The 19,576-nt window shown below is 43.4% G+C and overlaps 1 protein-coding gene across 2 annotated transcripts in view; it reads right to left on the bottom strand.

Annotated features, from left to right (window-relative positions):
• Positions 1-19,576, bottom strand: part of LOC141120431 (catenin alpha-2) — an 863,441-nt gene that overhangs the window by 720,815 nt on the left and 123,050 nt on the right. For both annotated transcript variants that reach the window (XM_073611011.1, XM_073611012.1), the window contains exon 2: positions 13,807-13,959. In XM_073611011.1, the coding sequence (XP_073467112.1) occupies positions 13,807-13,959 (153 nt within the window). The remainder of the gene's footprint in view (positions 1-13,806; positions 13,960-19,576) is intronic.

Here is a 19,576-nt window from a genome sequence, read left to right as displayed (position 1 = left end):
CATCTACAGCCTTGTCATTGCCCATCATTGTAGTCTGATCAGTGCCCATTTGCAGCTTCAGCAGTGCCCATCTACAGCCTTGCCATTGTCCATCATTGTAGTCTGATCAATGCTCATTTGCAGCCTCAGCAGTGCCCATCTACAGCCTTGCCATTGCCCATCATTGTAGTCTGATCAATGCCCATTTGCAGTCTCAGCAGTGCCCATCTACAGCCTTGCCATTGTCCATCATTGTAGTCTGATCAGTGCCCATTTGCAGCCTCAGCAGTGCCCATCTACAGCCTTGCCATTGCCCATCTACAGCCTTGTCATTGCCCATGATTGTAGTCTGATCAATGCCCATTTGCAGTCTCAGCAGTGCCCATCTACAGCCTTGCCATTGCCCATCATTGTAGTCTGATCAATGCCCATTTGCAGTCTCAGCAGTGCCCATCTACAGCCTTGCCATTGACCATCATTGTAGTCTGATCAGTGCCCATTTGCAGCCACAGCCATGCCCATCTACAGCCTTGCCATTGCCCATCTACAGCCTTGCCCTTGCCCATGATTGTAGTCTGATCAGTGCCCATTTGCAGCTTCAGCAGTGCCCATCTGACGTCTTGCCATTGCTCATCATTGTAGTCTGATCAGTGCCCATTTGCAGCCTCAGCAGTGCCCATTTGCAGCCTTGCCATTGCCCATCTACAGCCTTGCCCTTGCCCATGATTGTAGTCTGATCAGTGCCCATTTGCAGCTTCAGCAGTGCCCATCTGCAGCCTTGCCATTGCCCATCATTGTAGTTTGATCAATGCCCATTTGCAGCCTCAGCAGTGCCCATCTGCAGCCTTGCCATTGCCCATCATTGTAGTCTGATTAATGCCCATCTGCAGCCTTGCCATTACCCATCATTACAGCCTGCTCAGTGCCCATCTGCAGCCTTGCTATTGCCCATCATTGCAGCCTGATCAGTGACCATCTCCATCCTTGCCATTGTCCATCGTTGCAGCCTGCTCAGTGGCCATCTGCAGCCTCAGCAGTGCCTGTTAATGTAGCCAGTGCGGATGTAGACAGAGCCAGATCTCCTGTGTACTCGGCTCACCTTGGGACTCAGCTCGCAATCGGGTACATGTGACATGCTAGGAGCCGTCCAGGAGGTGGGACTGGGCATGACTGCGAGCCGAGCTGGGTCAAGATGAGCCGAGTATACAGGAGATCCGGCTCTGTCTAATCTGGCAGCGCTAGTCCCCTCCTTCCCCTCCGAGGCAGCACTATGTCGGCGTATAACACGCACCCACGATTTTCCCCCTATTTTCAGGGGAGAAAAGTGCGTGTTATACGCCAATAAATACGGTAGTTCACCAGACTACAATGTATAAATACAATAGGCCCTGCACCATAAGCCTATCCATTAAACTGTGGGAACACTACCTTAGTTAAAGCGTCACCTTCTTATGGACAGCCATTGGCAATCCAAGAAATGGTAGATGGATAGATAACCAAGACAAGCCTTCTAAATGATACATTATAGGATTTTGTAAGCAAATGCACTTTCTTTATCAAAGAGCAGTAATACAGATGGCAACAGATACTTCCAACACCAATGAAGAAAACAAACATGGTTTATAATTAACATGATACAAAAGTTTTTTGTTTTTTTAATAAAAAAGAGGTCAGTGAGGTCAATGATATTCTTCTGGAAGTCCCCTTCTGAAGCTGTCACCTTCTCCCTTTTCGGGGTGTCTCCTTAGCAAGCCAGGTGCTAAGGAGGTGTGTGTTCCCAGGATGGGCTGTGTGCATCTATAGGCACACACACACACAGCACTGGTGATCTACACCCCCCAATCCCAACTCACAGGAGGTTGACCAACAGCAGCAGTATCCTATGGCTTCCGCTGCCTTCAGTGTCTCCTGTGAGAGCAGGGAGAGGGGGGAACAGTGCCGGAGACTGCACTAGAGCGATGATAGGAGCCAAGAAAGTGTTTAGAGAATGGGGGACCAGGACACCTAGCGTGGTGTTTTTTACCTTAATACAGAGAATATATTAACCACCTCAATTCTGGGCATTTTTACCCCCTTCCTGCCCAGGCCACTTTTCAGCTTTCAGCGCTGTCACATTTTGAATGACAATTGTGCGATCATGCAACGCTGTACCCAAATAATTTTTTTTATAATTTTCTTCCCATCAATAGAGTTTCCTTTTGGTGGTACTGTATGTAATACAGCTGTTTTTTTTTTTGCTAAAAAAAAAACAAAAAAAGACCGAAAATATTGAAAAAGAAAAGTTTTTCTTTGTTTCTGTCAGAAAATGTTGTAACAGATGTGCACTGATAGGCTGCACTGATGGGCACTGATGGGCACTGATAAAGTGGCACTGATGGGGTGGCACTGATGAGGAGGCACTAATATGTGGCACTGATATGCAGCACTGATAGGCGGCACTGATGGGCACTGATAGTCGGCACTTATGGACAATGTTAGGTGGCAAATATATGCGGAACTGATGGGCCCCTTACTAATGAGCACTGATGGGTGGCACTGAGAGGCAGAAACTGATGGGCATTGAAAGGCAGCACTGGGTGGCATCACTGATGGGCACAGATTGGCCCCACTGACCGGCACAAATTGTTATCACTGACGGGCACAGTCTGGTGTTACTGATAGGCACAGATTGGCATCACAGATGGGCACAGCGTGGCATCACTAATGGGCACTATTGAGGCTGCATTGTAATCAGGGCACTGATGATCAGTGTTCTGATTACCTATACAGATCTCCCCTGTGGGGAGATGCTGCTGATCGGCTCTCCTCTCCTCACACACTGCCAGTGTGAGGCGAGGAGAGCCGATAAACGGCAACTCCTTGTTTACATGTGATCAGCTGTGATTGGACACAGCTGATCACATGGGTAAACACGTTGGCCCAGAACAAGAGAGCATCCCGCCCGTCGTCATTTGTCTATACAGCGGGTGGGAGGCAGTTAAGGTAAAAAGAAAAAAACTTTTAGACTTTAGAACCACTTTTAATTTAAATAAAATGCACTGTTAAATGTTCTCTCTCTATATATAATTACTTTATTTATTATGTTCAGGAAAAAAAAAAAAAGATGTTTTCATCGGGTATATTCAATACTGCATATTTACTAGGCTGCTTAAAATGTTACTAAACCCACAACAGTAAAATCAGTCTGTATGTATGTAGGAAAGCATGCTTGTTATACTCACTGTGGAACCTAAGGGGTTAATCCTCTGTATTGTGTAAAAAGGCTATTTGATTCTGTCTTCTCTGATCCTCCCCTTCTTCCACAGACCCCAATCCATCTCCTGATAAGACAGAGCCTTTGGAGTCACCCTGCACACGCTTAGTTTGGTGTGTATTGCTAGGTTTTTTTTTTTTCTTGGGAGGGTGCATGTGATCAACACAGGGCCAATCAGCACTGTCCAGACAGAGGGTCAGGGGTCCTGTAGCCTCCTAGAACAATCAGGGGAGAATGAAAACTCCTCCTACAAGCTTTAACCAGACGCTAATTGAATTCACAAGACTGCTACATACTGCTGATGAGAAAAGGTATTTATCAGCTTATATTTACTTAAATAATTGCATTTCCATGTTCTGTGTACTGTGGGAGATCAGATATAGTGAATGCATGGTCCTGGGTTTAGTAACACTTTAAGGTTAAACCGCTGCTCATCCAAATTCATTGAGTGGGCAGGTGTCTTCTTGGGTGACCTGAGACTGAATAGTTTTCTCCTTATGCTAGAATCACAACCAAGGTTCCACTGAACCCAAGGGTTCCTCCAGAAGTTGCTTCAGACGGTGGCTTTTAATGTTTTCCTACTCAATTTAAAACTTCCAAAAAAGTTTTGGCCTTGGATAAGGTTTCAGTATTATTAAAACAAACAATATAGACCAAACAGCTACCCCCTTAAACTCCTCTTTACACCTAAAATATTTTTTTTTAGTGTGGTTTTAAGTTGCAATACGAATTCTACAATATATGTGAACTTTCCATAAAATACAATATAAAAAAAAAATAAATAATTGACACACCCAGGGTAGAATATGCAATACCACACAACTTTCCATTTGATCTCATTGATACACCCCATGTTCCTCATATCACATGCTGTTTTATTGTCCAGAAAAAGCGGAAATAAGAAACTTTGACAGGAACGCAGACATTCTGCTGTTATTATTATTATTATTTTCAAAGATATGTGCTGCTTAGCAACCGACGGCTCACAAATCATTTGAATCTGCCTCCTGAGCGCTGAAGATATCATTACCAAACAAACAAGATTCATTTGCTTGTCTCAGGGCCATAAGATCTTTCTTCATGCTACCACCTTATGAATAGGAAACAATTTAGATAGAAACAAATAGTTGATAATTACCTCTTCAGAGTCCAGAAAGCCTGAATTAATCAAACCAGGCTAAGTAGGCATCAGGACCGTGTACAAAATATTTTCTTTATCTTTTTGTTTTTTTAGGGAAGAATGGAAGCAAACAACTTTTAATGCCACGTACACACGTCCGGTTTTGCCGTCGGAATAAACTCCGAAGATTTCTCCAACGGAACTTCGACGGAATTCCTACACACGGTCAAACCAAAGTCCCACCAAAGTCTGACCGTCCAGAACGCGGTGACGTACAGCACGTACGACGGGACTAGATAAAGGAAGTTCAATAGTCAGTAGCCAATAGCTTCCGTCTCATACTTGCTTCAGAGCATGCGTCGTTTTTGGTTCCGTCGGAACAGCATACAGACGAGCGGTTTTCCCGACAGGAATTGGTTCCATCGGAAATATTTAGAACATGTTCTATTTCTAGGTCCGTCAGAATTTTCGAAAAAAAAAAAGTCAGATGAGGCCTACACACGATCGGAATAGATGATGAAAAGCTTCCGTCTGACTTTTTCTGTCGGACATTCCTCCCGTGTGTACGCGGCTTATGGCTCACTCCAGTCCAAAACTACAACTATGCATTTGAAATCATATAGTAGGCACAGTAGACCTGGCTGATTCCTTCATATTACTACCGTTGCATGCAGTTTGCTACCCTGCTTACTAAAACCTTAAACCAAGCCGGCTCAGACACAACATTTAACCTTCCTGGTGGTATGATTATTTCGGATTTTAGGTGCTGAAAGCGGTACCATTATTTTGCATGGAAATTTGGCGTTTTATATTGTAGGTCTGTAATTCTTAACAATAACACACTTAAATCTGTCCAAACCAGAGTCTAGTAGATATCCCGGGTATGATAAAGTTTGAAACATAAAACATAAATTATAATATAATAAATAAAAATAAATAATTAAAAAAAATAAAAATAAATAGTAATAAAATAAATTTCCCCACGATTCACTATCGCTCAATTCTGCAAGTGTTCTAATTTACTATCGCTGTTTTCTAGCTGGTCTAAAGCCATTTTTGACGTAAAGGGACACTTTTTGGTTGCTATGGACAATCTCCAGTTTCCAGGCAGAAAGAACAGTATATATCACATAAAACTGCATGCAGGGCATTGGCCAAAGCACTGGGGACAAAAGGGATGTGAAATCATTTCATACAGTACTGTAATCTGTAAGATTACAGTACTGTATGTGTTATGATTTTGAAATTTTTTTGAATTTGCCGCCAGGCTCCGCCCCGTGCGTCGCGACGCTTGCAGGGAACGGAGCCTGGCACAGAGAGGCTTCCGGCAGAGGACGGAGCCCGCAGACACAGCGGGGGACATCGCAGGATCCCGGGGACAAGGTAAGTAATGCCACACCAGGATCCTGCGATGTAATCCCGAGTGTGGCTCGGGGTTACCACTAATGGTCCTGATTTTTAACCCCGAACCACACTCGGGAAAACCGCCAGGGAGGTTAACCGCTTCAGCCCGGGAAGATTCTCCCGCTTCCTGACCAGAGCACTTTTTGTGATTCAGCATTGCGTCGCTTTAACTGACAATTGAGTGGACATGCGACGTGTCACCCAAACAAAATTGACATCCTTTTTTCCCCACAAACAGAGCTTTCTTTTGGTGGTATTTGATCACCTCTGTGGTTTTTATTTTTTGCGCTATAAACAAAAAAAGAGCGACAATTTTGAAAAAAAAAAGGAATATTTTTTACTTTTTGCTATAATAAATATCCCCCAAAAATATATAAAAAAAATATTTTTTTCCTCAGCTTAGGCCGATATGTATTCTTTTACATATTTTTAGTAAAAAAAAATCACAATAAGCGTATATTGATTGGTTTGCGCAAACGTTATAGCGTCTACAAAATAGGGGATAGTTTTATGGCATTTTTTTTATAATTTTTTTTTTCTATTAGTAATGGCGGTGATCTGCGATTTTTACCAGGACTGCGACATTATGACGGACACATCGGACACTTTTGACACTATTTTGGGAGCATTATCATTTATACAGCGATCAGTGCTATAAAAATGCACTGATTACTGTGTAAATGACACTGGCAGGGAAGGGGTTAACACTAGGGGGCAATCAAGGTGTTAAGTGTGTCCTAGGGAGTGATTATAACTGTTGGGGGGGGATGGGCTACCACTGACATGACAGCGATCACTGCTCCCGATGACAAGGAGCAGTGATCTCTGTCATGACACAAGCCAGAACGGGGAAATGCCTCGTTTACATAGACACTTCCCCATTCTGCGGCTCTGTGACACGATCGCCGGGAGACTGGCGGACATCGAGTCCCACGGGCACGATCACGCTGTACGCGGTGGGCACCTGCTATCCCCACCTCTTAAAGGGGACATACAGGTACGCCCATTTTCCCACCGCTGCCGTTGTACCAACGTATATCAGTGCAGCAGTCGGCAAGTGGTTAAAGTACAAGTAAGCCTAGACTTGGCCTTTAAAGCCCAACTCCAGACAAATAATAAAGCATTGCTTGAAGTGGGAGGATCAGGTACAATGGGTAAAACTTTTTCTCCTCTCCCCTAGACAAAACATGCCAAAAACCCTTGCAATGTGGGCACAACCCCACCTCAAGGGATACTTTTTTTATCTGTGTAGAGTTACCCTTTAAGTGTAGATAAGTCTGTTTTTTAAGAGTTAAAAAAGTGGTATTAAACCCACATTGATCCACTGCTCTTTACATTAAAATCCACTCCAATAGTAGATACTATAATGTTATTTTATTTCTTGTGACCCCCAATTCTTACTTTTTAGCTGCCATGATTTTTCTCTTCTTGTGTCCCTCTGCTCAATCCTTCCCAGAACTTCCGCTTGGGGAATGAGCCCTGGGGACATCAAAACTCGAAATCTTCGGGGTTACATGTCTCATGACTTCTTACGCTGTGCCTGGTGCATGTGGTGTATGGGCTTCGAGCTCTCCAGTGTTGTGTTTGGCCAACAAATGTGCATGCTGCTGCCCTTATTGTACTATGGTGTTGAGTTTGTAGATGCATGCAGATTATGGACCACTAGCTCTGTAGTGCTATGTTTGGCCAACACTTGCTCAGTATGGGCCACTGCCTGTACAGCGCTCTATCGCTGTGTTCGCTAAATGCATGCACAATATGCACAGTATCCACTACTGACTTCCTACTCTGCACCCTGGTACTGGTTCCTCACCCTAAAATCCTGCTCCCCTCTAGTGACTTACTGATTAAAGGGAACTCTGTGGACTCTGGTGTAAGGGATAACACAGGGGACTTTGATGTAAGAAGGGAATGCTGGGGAGAATCTGATTGTGGACTCTGATGTAAAGGGAAACTCGTATGTAAGGGGGGCACTCTGGTGTAACGGGGGACACTGGGAACTCTGATGTAAGGAGGAACTCTGGGAACACTGACCTATAGGGAAGTGCTGGGGATTGTGATAAAAGTGGGCACTCTGATGTGAACAGAGGGTTAATCCCAGGCTGCTGCACTCTATATGCTGTTTTGTAGGTTATTTACTCCTGACCCCTGCACTCTATACATTATGTGGTACATTACATAGTCCTGACCAAAGTGTTCATTGTCTCAACAGTTGTTAGTTTTAATGAAGTTCTTCTTTAAGATAGACTCATTCAGACCAAATGATATCCTTTTTTGTGAGCACAAAAGCATAAATAATAGAAATTTTTATTTTTAAAAAATAATCCTTTGTCCTGAGGTTTATATGTGTCTGAGAGGCTGTCAGTTGTGGTACAGTATAGAAATGTAGAAATACTGTGCTAGCAAAACAGTGGCAAAAAGCAGCAGCATACAATGCGATAACACCAAATAGTCTAAGAAATGGGGGAAGCTGCGCTAAAAAATTAAGTCCATAACGGTTGACATCAGGGAAAACAAAATGTCCTTTGGGAACATGCAAAGAAATAATAACACCACAGTGTGCATATATAAGCAGTGTGCCCAACCACCGTAGCTGTTGATTGAGCTTACCAAACGGCAAGCTTAAAAGGCAGATGGCTATAGCCCAGCCAAGGCCTTTGAGCTTGCTGATGATCACGGTGTTCGGATGGCAGGGGATCAATCTCTAAGGCCCACTTCTGGTATCCACGTATCCACGTACTCAATTGGAAACCGAGCCCAGTTCTTGTCCAAGAGCAGCATTCACAACACCCTTGAGGATATACTCCTGTGGAGTAGATGGTTTTAGGTCTTTAATCAAGTTAAAAGCTTCTTGTACATCATCTTGCCGAAGGTAGTAAATCACTAAGTTTAAGCGAGCCTCGGGGATAACATCTACCAGGGGTGGTAGTACCTGCAAAGCTCCTTCACCAGCTCGAAACACCACCTGTTCCCAAGGTGGCAGTCACACACTCACGGCCCACAGATAAAATGATTAAAGTGGAGTTCCACCCAAAAATGGAACTTCCGCTTTTTGGATTCCCCCCCCCCGGTGTCACATTTGGCACCTTTCAGGGGGGAGCAGATACCTGTATAATCCAGGTATTTGCTCCCACTTCCAGGCATAGATCGCCGCAGTATCTGCGGCGATCTACGCAATGTCCGTCCCCTCCTCCGCCCCCCCGCTGTCTTCTGGGACACACGCAGGTCCCAGAAGACAGTAGAGACCACGCAGCGCGACTTCCTGATTCCCTTACCGAAGATGGTGGCACCTCCACCCGGGAGCCGAGGGACAGATCAACTTCGGGTGAGGACATTGCGGGCACCCTGGGCAGTTAAGTGTCCATATATTAAAAGTCAGCAGCTGCAGTAGTTGTAGCTGCTGACTTTTCATTTTTTTTTATTTCGGCAGAACTCTAAGATTAATTCATGGTGCCTTCTGCACAATATCACATTTACTCTGATTAGCCTAGAGTACAGAGATGCTGTAAAACTTAAGATAAAGTTAAAATAAAAAACTCCCTACTTGAGAAAGGTAATATTTTCACAGTATAATTTCTAATGCAGTCCGATTCATTCTAATATTGCGTATAAATTAAGTTTTATCTATATTTACTTCAGAAAATGCATTGCTTTTACTTCCTAAATGGCAAAGAAAATGGCTATCTTACTATAATTATGTTTCCATTTAGCAGGTTCCGTCTAATTTTATACAACGTAGTAAATTTCCAATTTTTACACCAGTTTTGTCCATTGAAAGCTGTCTTGGTAATTGATGTCTTATTCTAATGGGGAAAAGTTCAAATATAAGAATGAAATGGAGTCTGACTCAAAATGTGTTAACCCATCTGTAGTCTGAAAGAGAATAAGATTCAATATTTGAATTGTATACATTGCTCATTTTATAAATGTACTTTGCAGTAAAAAAAAATGCTAATTTATTTTGAAATGTTTTGTTAACCAATCACTTTGAATTAATGCATGAACTTTCATATTATACTTTTTTACCCAAAATTTATATTTATGACTCAACGCTATCCATAGAAACAAATGGTTTGAGTCTCAGGAGAGAGTAGAATATATGTAGAATATCATAGCCCCCCAACTGTCCATGATTTTGAGGGACTTTTCCTGATTTGGAACAAAGTCCCTCTGTCCCTCTTTCCTCCTCACCTGTCCCTCATTTTGGTCTGATCTATAAAGTTGTATATAAAATGCACTTTTTATCTTTAAAAAAGTGTTCCCCAGTGCTAAACCTTCCATCCAATTTCTAAATTGCTGCATTTGTAAATTTCAAAAGCCAGTATAAAGGAATAGTAGTGGTAAAAAAAAAAGCCCTTGTGGGTTTAAATAATATTTTGTTCCTTTATTCACCCTTTAAGTGGGGCGTGGCAGGGGGGTGTGTCCTATGCCTACATACTTTTGCTAATAGGTGTCACTTATTCCCATCTCAAAAAATTGGGAGGTATGTAATATTCCTCATCCATCATCTAGTGCATTGTGTCAGACTTTGGGGGGTAGGAAGACTGAGCTCTCTACCCCCAACCCCTTTGGCCAGTGGTCTGATGTTCTTGGCTGTGAGGCAGGAGACAAATTCCTATATGCACCCACCACAAGCCCTTTGTTGTCTCTCACATACAGAAAGCCTGGAGTCAACATTAATGAGAGTCAAATCTCTCTTGGAAGTTTGAATGTTTCTGATGGCACACTTCAGGAAGTACAATCCTAACTTGCTTGTTGTTAGCTAGTTAGCTTAGGGTTCTGCAGCTCGCACCTGTACCCTAATCAAGAATGGTTACATTAAATGGTAGGAATTCAGCCTTGGCCTGATCAAACAATCACAGAGTTTGGTAGACCCTCTGTGTTGTCAGGCGCAACAGTTGACAACATGCAGGAGAGATGTAAGAGTGGTGTAAGTCTTGAGTTTAGGACTAGACCTACAATAGCAGACATAACAGCCCAATGCTCAGGGCAAGCACAGACAATATAAGTACAACCCAGTCCTAAAAATGGACTGGAAAACCCAAGGTATGAACATTTAGACATATGCTAGAGAAAGATAGACCTGCTCAGAGCATGAACAAACAGACAAACTTGTTTATCAGATCAAGGCTAAACTCCCATAATGAAACTTAACTACTGATTAGGACAGGCATGCACTTCAGAGACCTGAGCTGCAGTGATGAGTGATAACCAGCAGATTGTGTATGCTCTAGGCAGATCTTCAAGACTGTAAATTCTCAAGGCAAGTCCTTACAGTACCCCTATTCTTTAGGGCCTGAACAGACATAGAAGTTGTGAGCTAGGAAATTTTAGACTAATAGGGTTCTCAAATGTGGATATCAAAAATAAGGAGTATCCCATCTTTGTAAGACTACCGTGACTCAGATCTCATTCACTAGCCACTGATTTGGCACCAGACATCTTAGCATAAGGATTTTCATGTCATTTGCAAAGCTTGTATCAGGCTACACCTCCTTTATCTTTTTCACCCTCAAAACCCTGTATTTACAATAACGTTGGATATGAAAATGACCCTTGCTGCTTCATCCTGCTTGTGTATAACTAGTACCCAAGGCCTTAGTTCAACATCTGCTTCCTAGTCCGCCCACTTCAACAGCTTGGAAGCTCTCATCAAAACCTCAATAAAATATTGTCTTCTTGCGTCTGTTAAGGAACCCCTGCACCATTGGCATATGCCACTATTGCAATGTTAATAACTATTTAATCAAGCTTATTCATTTTGCAGGAAAGCAAAACATATATACCCATGCATCCCTAGATTTTTCACCAAATAGAACACGAGGATGTGACTTGTATTAGCAGGTCTATGAAATTTACCAGCCATTCCAAATCCTTTACAACACCATGGATGCTACAAATTAATTTATATAAATCAATGTAAAATGTAAACTTTCCATTCCTCAAGCATGTGCACATAGCAGTACCTTTAGAATCCACTCTAGCAGCTGTTTTGAACAAACTTTGTTCAGATATGGACCTGAAGAATTATCTGTGCATATAGAGCACTGTGGTGTGGTCTTAAATCTCTGTTAGTGCACTAATTCAGTGACTGCACAAAGGTCCCAGAGAGTTTGGCAAATATAGACAAATGCTATTGCCTATATTTCCTAGGAAATATAGGCAACACGCAGGCTTGAATTCAATGAGGCGGTTTGAAGAGTAGTGGTCCTGTATGGTGTACATTGGAGATTGTACTACTACCACACACGATCTGAAGTGCATGGGTCCTGCTCGGTACGCCCTGGAGAATATAGTAATACTACAGGCTTCCCTTGATCCTCTGTAATGGGGGATCCTGGGCTTCTGGTAAGAAGTGATTCTCTATAAAGCGGTGGTGGATTCAGCACAATCTTCTCTATACCAACATTTGAAGATTCACCTTATTTGTGGATGGACTTTATTTCACTTATTTTGCATGGGTGGATGTTGCATATATTTTAGTTAGATATATATATGGTTGGACATTATATATCTATTCACTTATAAGAATGTCACTTATTATAGTTACTTGCTATAATTGAATTTGGAGATTTATTATTTTGTGGTTTAGAAGGTTTTCATTCATGTGTATTTGTGCTTATGGGATTCTTGTTTCTAGAAATTAATACTCATATACATTCTGTCATGACCTTGCAGTAATACATTCATGACCTGTCTGTCTCTTACCTGGTCTGTGTATCAGCCTTGAGGCTTGTACTCTCACACCTGCATGCTTAAGTAATCTTCCCTCTGTGTGGCTCCACCCTAGCCTCAACAGGAACCACTATTTAACACCGTATTCTCCAAGCCTGCCTTGCCGTGCAATATTGTGTGTTTGGCTTCCTGTTTGCCCTGTGCTCTAAGTTTGTCTCTGTCTCTGTTACCGATCTTGGCTTGTTCTCAACTATCCCTGTCTGCTTGTGACCCTGACCTTTGGCGCGTTCTCGACTATCCCTGTTTGCCTGTGACCCTGACTTTTGGTATGTTCTCTGTTATCCTTGTCTGCTAGTTGCCCCGACATTTGGCTATCTCCTTACTATCTCTTGCTGTCCTGGGCTGCTGTTTCCTCTCCATCGTCCTGTAGCCTACCGTGAGCGTGAGCTGGGAGACCCTGGGGCCCGCGACCTGGAGCCAGTTGCAGCCCAGTCCATCCTCACCACCAGAGGCTCTGGTGAACACCTGCTGGCTCTTAGACTCCACGCCCTGGGGAATCTATGCTCTAACTCACTGTGAGATCCGTGTTGGTGCTCCAGGGGACCTGCCTTCCTGAACCACCCCGAGTTCCATCCACAGCAGTCAGCCTTAGGGTCCACTATCATAGCGGTGCACTCCTGACCCCAACGGGGTGCATCTGTCACCTGGATACAGGTGACCTGACACATTCATTTTTGATTTATGCTGAATTTTAAATTGCTCCTCAATCGGTGGGTGATTCATATTCACTTTATATTTACAGTTTTAGCGCGATTCTATATTTTCTTTTATTATTCTGTATATATTTATGCACAGTACATATGTCATTTGAGGCTTTGATTCTATTGTTATTTTCTATCCTAAACTCAATGACTATTGTACTATACATAGAATGTTGCCATGTTTTCCTACTCTGTCAAAGTTTTTATTCACTTATACATTTATGTACAGTGCATTGCTTACTAATACGTGTGTCATAGTCATGTGTGCTACTTTGTATGTATAATGACAAATTCTGCATATTGAAACTATTTGAAACAACTATTATTGCCAATAATGACTCACAAAGTATCAAGCGCACACGTACAAGTATACCTTATAAAGTACATATCTTTCTACCAAACACCAACACATTACAGAACATCCAGGTTTCACTGTATGATTTTCAACAACAATAAAAGAAAATCTTTGGGGGTTTAGGGAAAAAAAATATACCTTGAAAACCAGCTCTGCACAGCTCATTATCTCATAAAGGTAATATAACATCCGTCCAGACTGCTTTAATGCTTCACAAGGAACATGAAAGAACGTCTTTTGATGTGAAACAAAGGCTTACCTCCACCAATTTGTTGGCATGTTCACGGAACACTTGGGCATATTCCTTTACCTCCTTCTCATTACCACTCTTTGCTGCCTCGATGAGAACCAGCAGGGGAACGTTCGTCTCCAGAAAAGAGTCAGAGATATGGTCCATTACAGCTTTCCGGAGCTAGCAAACAAGAATTTAAAAAAAAAATGTTCTATTAGTGGGGAAACAATTTAACATGTAAAACAGGAAAATTAACAAGCATTATTCATTAAAATTAGACAGTTTCATTAGTTTGATAGCCAATGAAATTTGTTTTTTAAGGAACACTCCAGCCAGACATGACATTTCCAAACTCAAAATGTGGCCACAGCCTCTGTGGTAGGTGCCACCTGTAGATCAGGTGGTCCTACCATGTGCTAAATCTCTGTGGCTGCCCTAAATCTGAACAAAAAAATACAGAGGATGAGCATTTTCTGGTTCCAAGCACCTACCTCTGGGGTTCTTAGACAGGAAGGTTTCACTGTATTAAATCACATGAGGTTATAGTTGCTCACAGAAGCATTGCAAGCAAGGTTTGCTGCATTCGGTTGCATTGGATTAAGCAAAAAAGGCAAATTATTGTTATTATTTATGATTTATATACTGTAGCGCCAACAGTATGCACAAAACTTTACAACATGAGGGCAGACAGTGAATTTACAATACAATTCAATACAGGAGAAAATGGAGGGCCCTGTTTGTTAGAGTTTATAATCTAATAGGCAGGGTCAAGTGATACAAAAGGTAATAACTGTGGGAGATAGGCTGAGGGAGAAGATATAAGAACAGCTCTGAGGTGGAAGCAGGATAGGCTTCTCCTAAGAGAAAAGTTTTCAGAGATTGTCAAAAAGTGGACAGAGTAGGACATAATCAGACAGATTGGTGTAAGGAGTTACAGAGGATAGGAGATGCATCAGAGAAGTCCTGGAGGTGAGCATGGGAGGAGGTGACAAGGGAGCTTGAAAGCAGGAGGTCTTGGGAGGAACGAAGAGGACAATTTAAAGTGATTGTAAAGTCTCATTTTTTTCCCTATAAAAGTAACAAACATGTTATAGCTACCTGCTCTTTTGCAGTGGATTTGCACAGAGCAGCCGAATCCTCTTCTTCTTGGGTCTCTCTTCGGCTCTCCTGGCCCCTCCCTCAAGTTGAGTGCCCCCACAGCAAGCAGCTTGCTATGGGGGCACCGAGCCTAGTCACAGCTCCCTGTATCCATTAAGACACAGAGCCCCAACCTGGCCCCACCCCCTTTCTCCCCTGATTGGCTAGCTGAATTTGATTGACAGCAGCGGGAGCCAATGGTGCCAATGTTGTGTCTCAGCCAATCAGGAAGGAGAATCTCGGATGGCTAAGACACTCGTGGACATCGCTGGACAGAGAGGGACATCAGGTAAGTGTTAAGGGGGCTGCTGCACACAGAAGGCTTTTTATCTTAATGCATAGAATGCACTGAGATAAAAATCTTTCTGCCTTTACAACCACTTTAGGCTTCAAAATGTTTTCTAATAGCTTTAGTTCAGTGACTAATTTCTCTGTTGAGTTATAAGTAAAGATTAATATGAAAAAATATTCCAAACATTTTAAATGTGTCATCGCCTGTGCTGAAGTTTTTTTTTTGTAGGTCGTATGATCATGCAATCACTGGTGCAGCAAGTAGCTTGTTAGGCATATACTATAGTGTATGTAGAAACATTTTTGTTATTTTTGGATAGAGTACAGAAGGGTTCAATTTTCTGTTAAGTTTTCGTTGATATCTGTGTCCATACTGGTTGGAGTCTCTGTTTGCTCTGGTGACAACAACTGTCTGTGACACAGAAAAATTCAAAAATTGTACAGTTGTCACCAAAACACGAGTTAAGCATACGTTTTCCAATGTAGATATCTGATTAGGTGACTGGAGCCAGGTCATGTAAAACTCATGTTACACCACTCCAGTGGTGAATGAAAACATGTTCAAAGAAACCAACTTCAATGACCAAGATGGACCAGATGGTGGCTACAGAGCACAGGCCCGCGACAAAATGGATCAATGGCGGCATCTCAAGCCTTAGCAGCGCCACTGACATCGGACCACTGTCAGTGACACTGTTAAGGCTTGAGACTGTCGCCGTTCCACCTTCATGGTATGCTTAAACCCACCTGTCTCTGCAGAGTCCTGTATATACATAATGTACAAAAGTGACAAAATAGACTTCATGTTGCAATGTAAAACAAAAATTACCAAGAATATGTAATATATCACATATATTTTGGGGCTACAGCAATGAGATTTGCCCAATATAGTTCCTTGCTGTTTCTAGTCACTGCAGTGTTTCTGATGCCCCTACTTCTCCTGCCCAGCTTTGGGAGTCCATGTTCCTTCTGCCCTCTTTTGGGTATTCTAATGCCCCGTACACACGGTCGGACTTTGTTCGGACATTCCGACAACAAAATCCTAGGATTTATTCCGACGAATGTTGGCTCAAACTTGTCTTGCATACACACGGTCACACAAAGTTGTTGGAAAATCCAATCATTCTGAACGCGGTGACGTAAAACACATACATCGGGACTATAAACGGGGCAGTGGCCAATAGCTTTCATCTCTTTATTTATTCTGAGCATGCGTGGCACTTTGTCTGTCGGATTTGTGTACACATGATTGGAATTTCCGACAACGGATTTTGTTGTCGGAAAATTTTATATCCTGCTCTCAAACTTTGTGTGTCGGAAAATCCGATGAAAAATGTGTGATGGAGCCTAAACACGGTCGGAATTTCCGACAAGAAGGTCCTATCACACATTTTCCGTCGGAAAATCCGACCGTGTGTACGGGGCATTACACCTTTTGATGCATGCTCTTAAGTAAAACAGTTCTTGCTGTATGGAGATCTAGAAATCCAAGGGCACAACTATTATGACCAGAGCTCTTGAAAAGTTACCACCCAAGCCCAGCCACCACCACCAGCACCCCAGTGTGGAAAAAAAAGCATCTCAGGCAGTGGCATCGCTAGGGGGTGGCTTTTGGGGCTATAGCCCCGAATCTGGGGCCCATAGCCCCGAGTCTCTGCAGGGGTCCCCAAGGGGAGGGGGTGCTCTCTGGGGACCCTGATGTAAGTGGGGGGCTCTCTGGGGACCCTGATGCAGGGGGAGGCTCTCTGGGGACCCTGATGCAGGTGGAGGCTCTCTGGGGACCCTGATTTAAGGGGAGGCTCTCTGGGGACCCTGTTTTAAGGGGGAGGCTCTCTGGGGACCCTGATTTAAGGGGGAGGCTCTCTGGGACCCTGATTTAAGGGGGAGGCTCTCTGGGGACCCTGATGTAAGTGGGGGGGGCTCTCTGGGGATATATACGCACACACACATATATTATATACATGTGTATGCTCGCCCAAGTGTATGACTTTCTTTAATACGGTGCTATGGGCTCTAGCCCCAGATCTTTTGTAGACCTAGCAACGCCCCTGATCTCAGGCAACAATATGCACCTTCAGCTCAGGCTGCGATATGCACCTTCAACCCAGGCTGCAATATGCACCTACAACCCAGGCTATATTATGCACATTCAACCCAGGCTGTAATATGAACCTTCAACTCAGGCTGTAATATGCACCTTCAACCCAGGCTGCAATATGCACATTCAACCCAGCTGTACTATGTACCGTCAACCCAGGCTGCAATATGAACCTTCAACCCAGGCTGCAATATGAACCTTTAACCCAGGCTGTAATATGCACCTTCAACCCAGGCTGCAATATGAACCTTTAACCCAGGCTGTAATATGCACCTTCAAACCAGGCTGCAATACACACCTTCAACCCAGCTGTACTATGCACATAGGCGTGCGCACAGGGTGTGCCAGGTGTGCCTGGGCACACCCTAATCACCCTGTGGCTCCTAAAAAATGTGTAAAAAAATAATAAAAGTAAAAAACTTTCTGACACCGTCCACTTCCCTACTGACACCAGTCTCTGCCCTACTGACACCGTCCATTGCTCTGCTGACACCGTCAGTATATATAGACATGCACACACAAGCAAATATGTTTGAGCTTTGGGGTGCACACCCTAATGCAATAGGCTGTGCACACCTATGACTATGCACCTACAACCCAGGCTATATTATGCACATTCAACCCAGGCTGTAATATGAACCTTTAACCCAGGCTGTAATATGCACCTTCAACCCAGGCTGCAATACACACCTTCAACCCAGCTGTACTATGTACCTTCAACCCAGGCTGCAATATGAACCTTCAACCCAGGCTGCAATACACACCTTCAACCCAGGCTGCAATATGAACCTTTAACCCAGGCTGTAATATGCACCTTCAACCCAGGCTGCAATATGCACCTTCAACCCAGACTGCAATATGCACCTTAAACTCAGGCTGTAATATGCACCTTCAACTCAGGCTGTAATATGCACCTTAAACCCAGGCTGTAATATGCACCTTCAACTCAGGCTGTAATATGCACCTTAAACCCAGGCTGTAATATGTACCTTCAACCCAGGCTGCAATATGAACCTTTAACCCAGGCTGTAATATGCACCTTCAACCCAGGCTGCAATATGAACCTTTAACTCAGGCTGTAATATGCACCTTAAACCCAGGCTGTAATATGTACCTTCAACCCAGGCTGCAATATGAACCTTTAACCCAGGCTGTAATATGCACCTTCAACCCAGGCTGTAATACACACCTTCAACCCAGCTGTACTATGCACATAGGCGTGCGCACAGGGTGTGCCAGGTGTGCCTGGGCACACCCTAATCACCCTGTGGCTCCTAAAAAATGTGTAAAAAAATAATAAAAGTAAAAAACTTTCTGACACCGTCCACTTCCCTACTGACACCAGTCTCTGCCCTACTGACACCGTCCATTGCTCTGCTGACACCGTCAGTATATATAGACATGCACACACAAGCAAATATGTTTGAGCTTTGGGGTGCACACCCTAATGCAATAGGCTGTGCACACCTATGACTATGCACCTACAACCCAGGCTATATTATGCACATTCAACCCAGGCTGTAATATGAACCTTTAACCCAGGCTGTAATATGCACCTTCAACCCAGGCTGCAATACACACCTTCAACCCAGCTGTACTATGTACCTTCAACCCAGGCTGCAATATGAACCTTCAACCCAGGCTGCAATACACACCTTCAACCCAGGCTGCAATATGAACCTTTAACCCAGGCTGTAATATGCACCTTCAACCCAGGCTGCAATATGCACCTTCAACCCAGACTGCAATATGCACCTTAAACTCAGGCTGTAATATGCACCTTCAACTCAGGCTGTAATATGCACCTTAAACCCAGGCTGTAATATGCACCTTCAACTCAGGCTGTAATATGCACCTTAAACCCAGGCTGTAATATGTACCTTCAACCCAGGCTGCAATATGAACCTTTAACCCAGGCTGTAATATGCACCTTCAACCCAGGCTGCAATATGAACCTTTAACTCAGGCTGTAATATGCACCTTAAACCCAGGCTGTAATATGTACCTTCAACCCAGGCTGCAATATGAACCTTTAACCCAGGCTGTAATATGCACCTTCAACCCAGGCTGTAATATGCACCTTCAACTCAGGCTGTAATATGCCCCTTCAACCCAGGCTGCAAAATGCACCTTCAACATCAGTATTGCCCTTTGTTCCATTAAGGACTGCCCAGCCTGGAGAAGAAGCCAAGAGAAAGAGCACCATGCAGCATTATATAACCAGCCTAAGGACTTTGGGAAAGGTGAGTATAAAAAAGTAGTAAATCATAC

The sequence above is a fragment of the Aquarana catesbeiana genome, linkage group LG01, assembly GCF_042186555.1.
Source record: "Aquarana catesbeiana isolate 2022-GZ linkage group LG01, ASM4218655v1, whole genome shotgun sequence".
NCBI classification, from domain to species: domain Eukaryota; kingdom Metazoa; phylum Chordata; class Amphibia; order Anura; family Ranidae; genus Aquarana; species Aquarana catesbeiana.
Note: the sequence above shows the minus strand (reverse complement) of the source record. Positions and strands in the feature narration are given on the sequence as shown.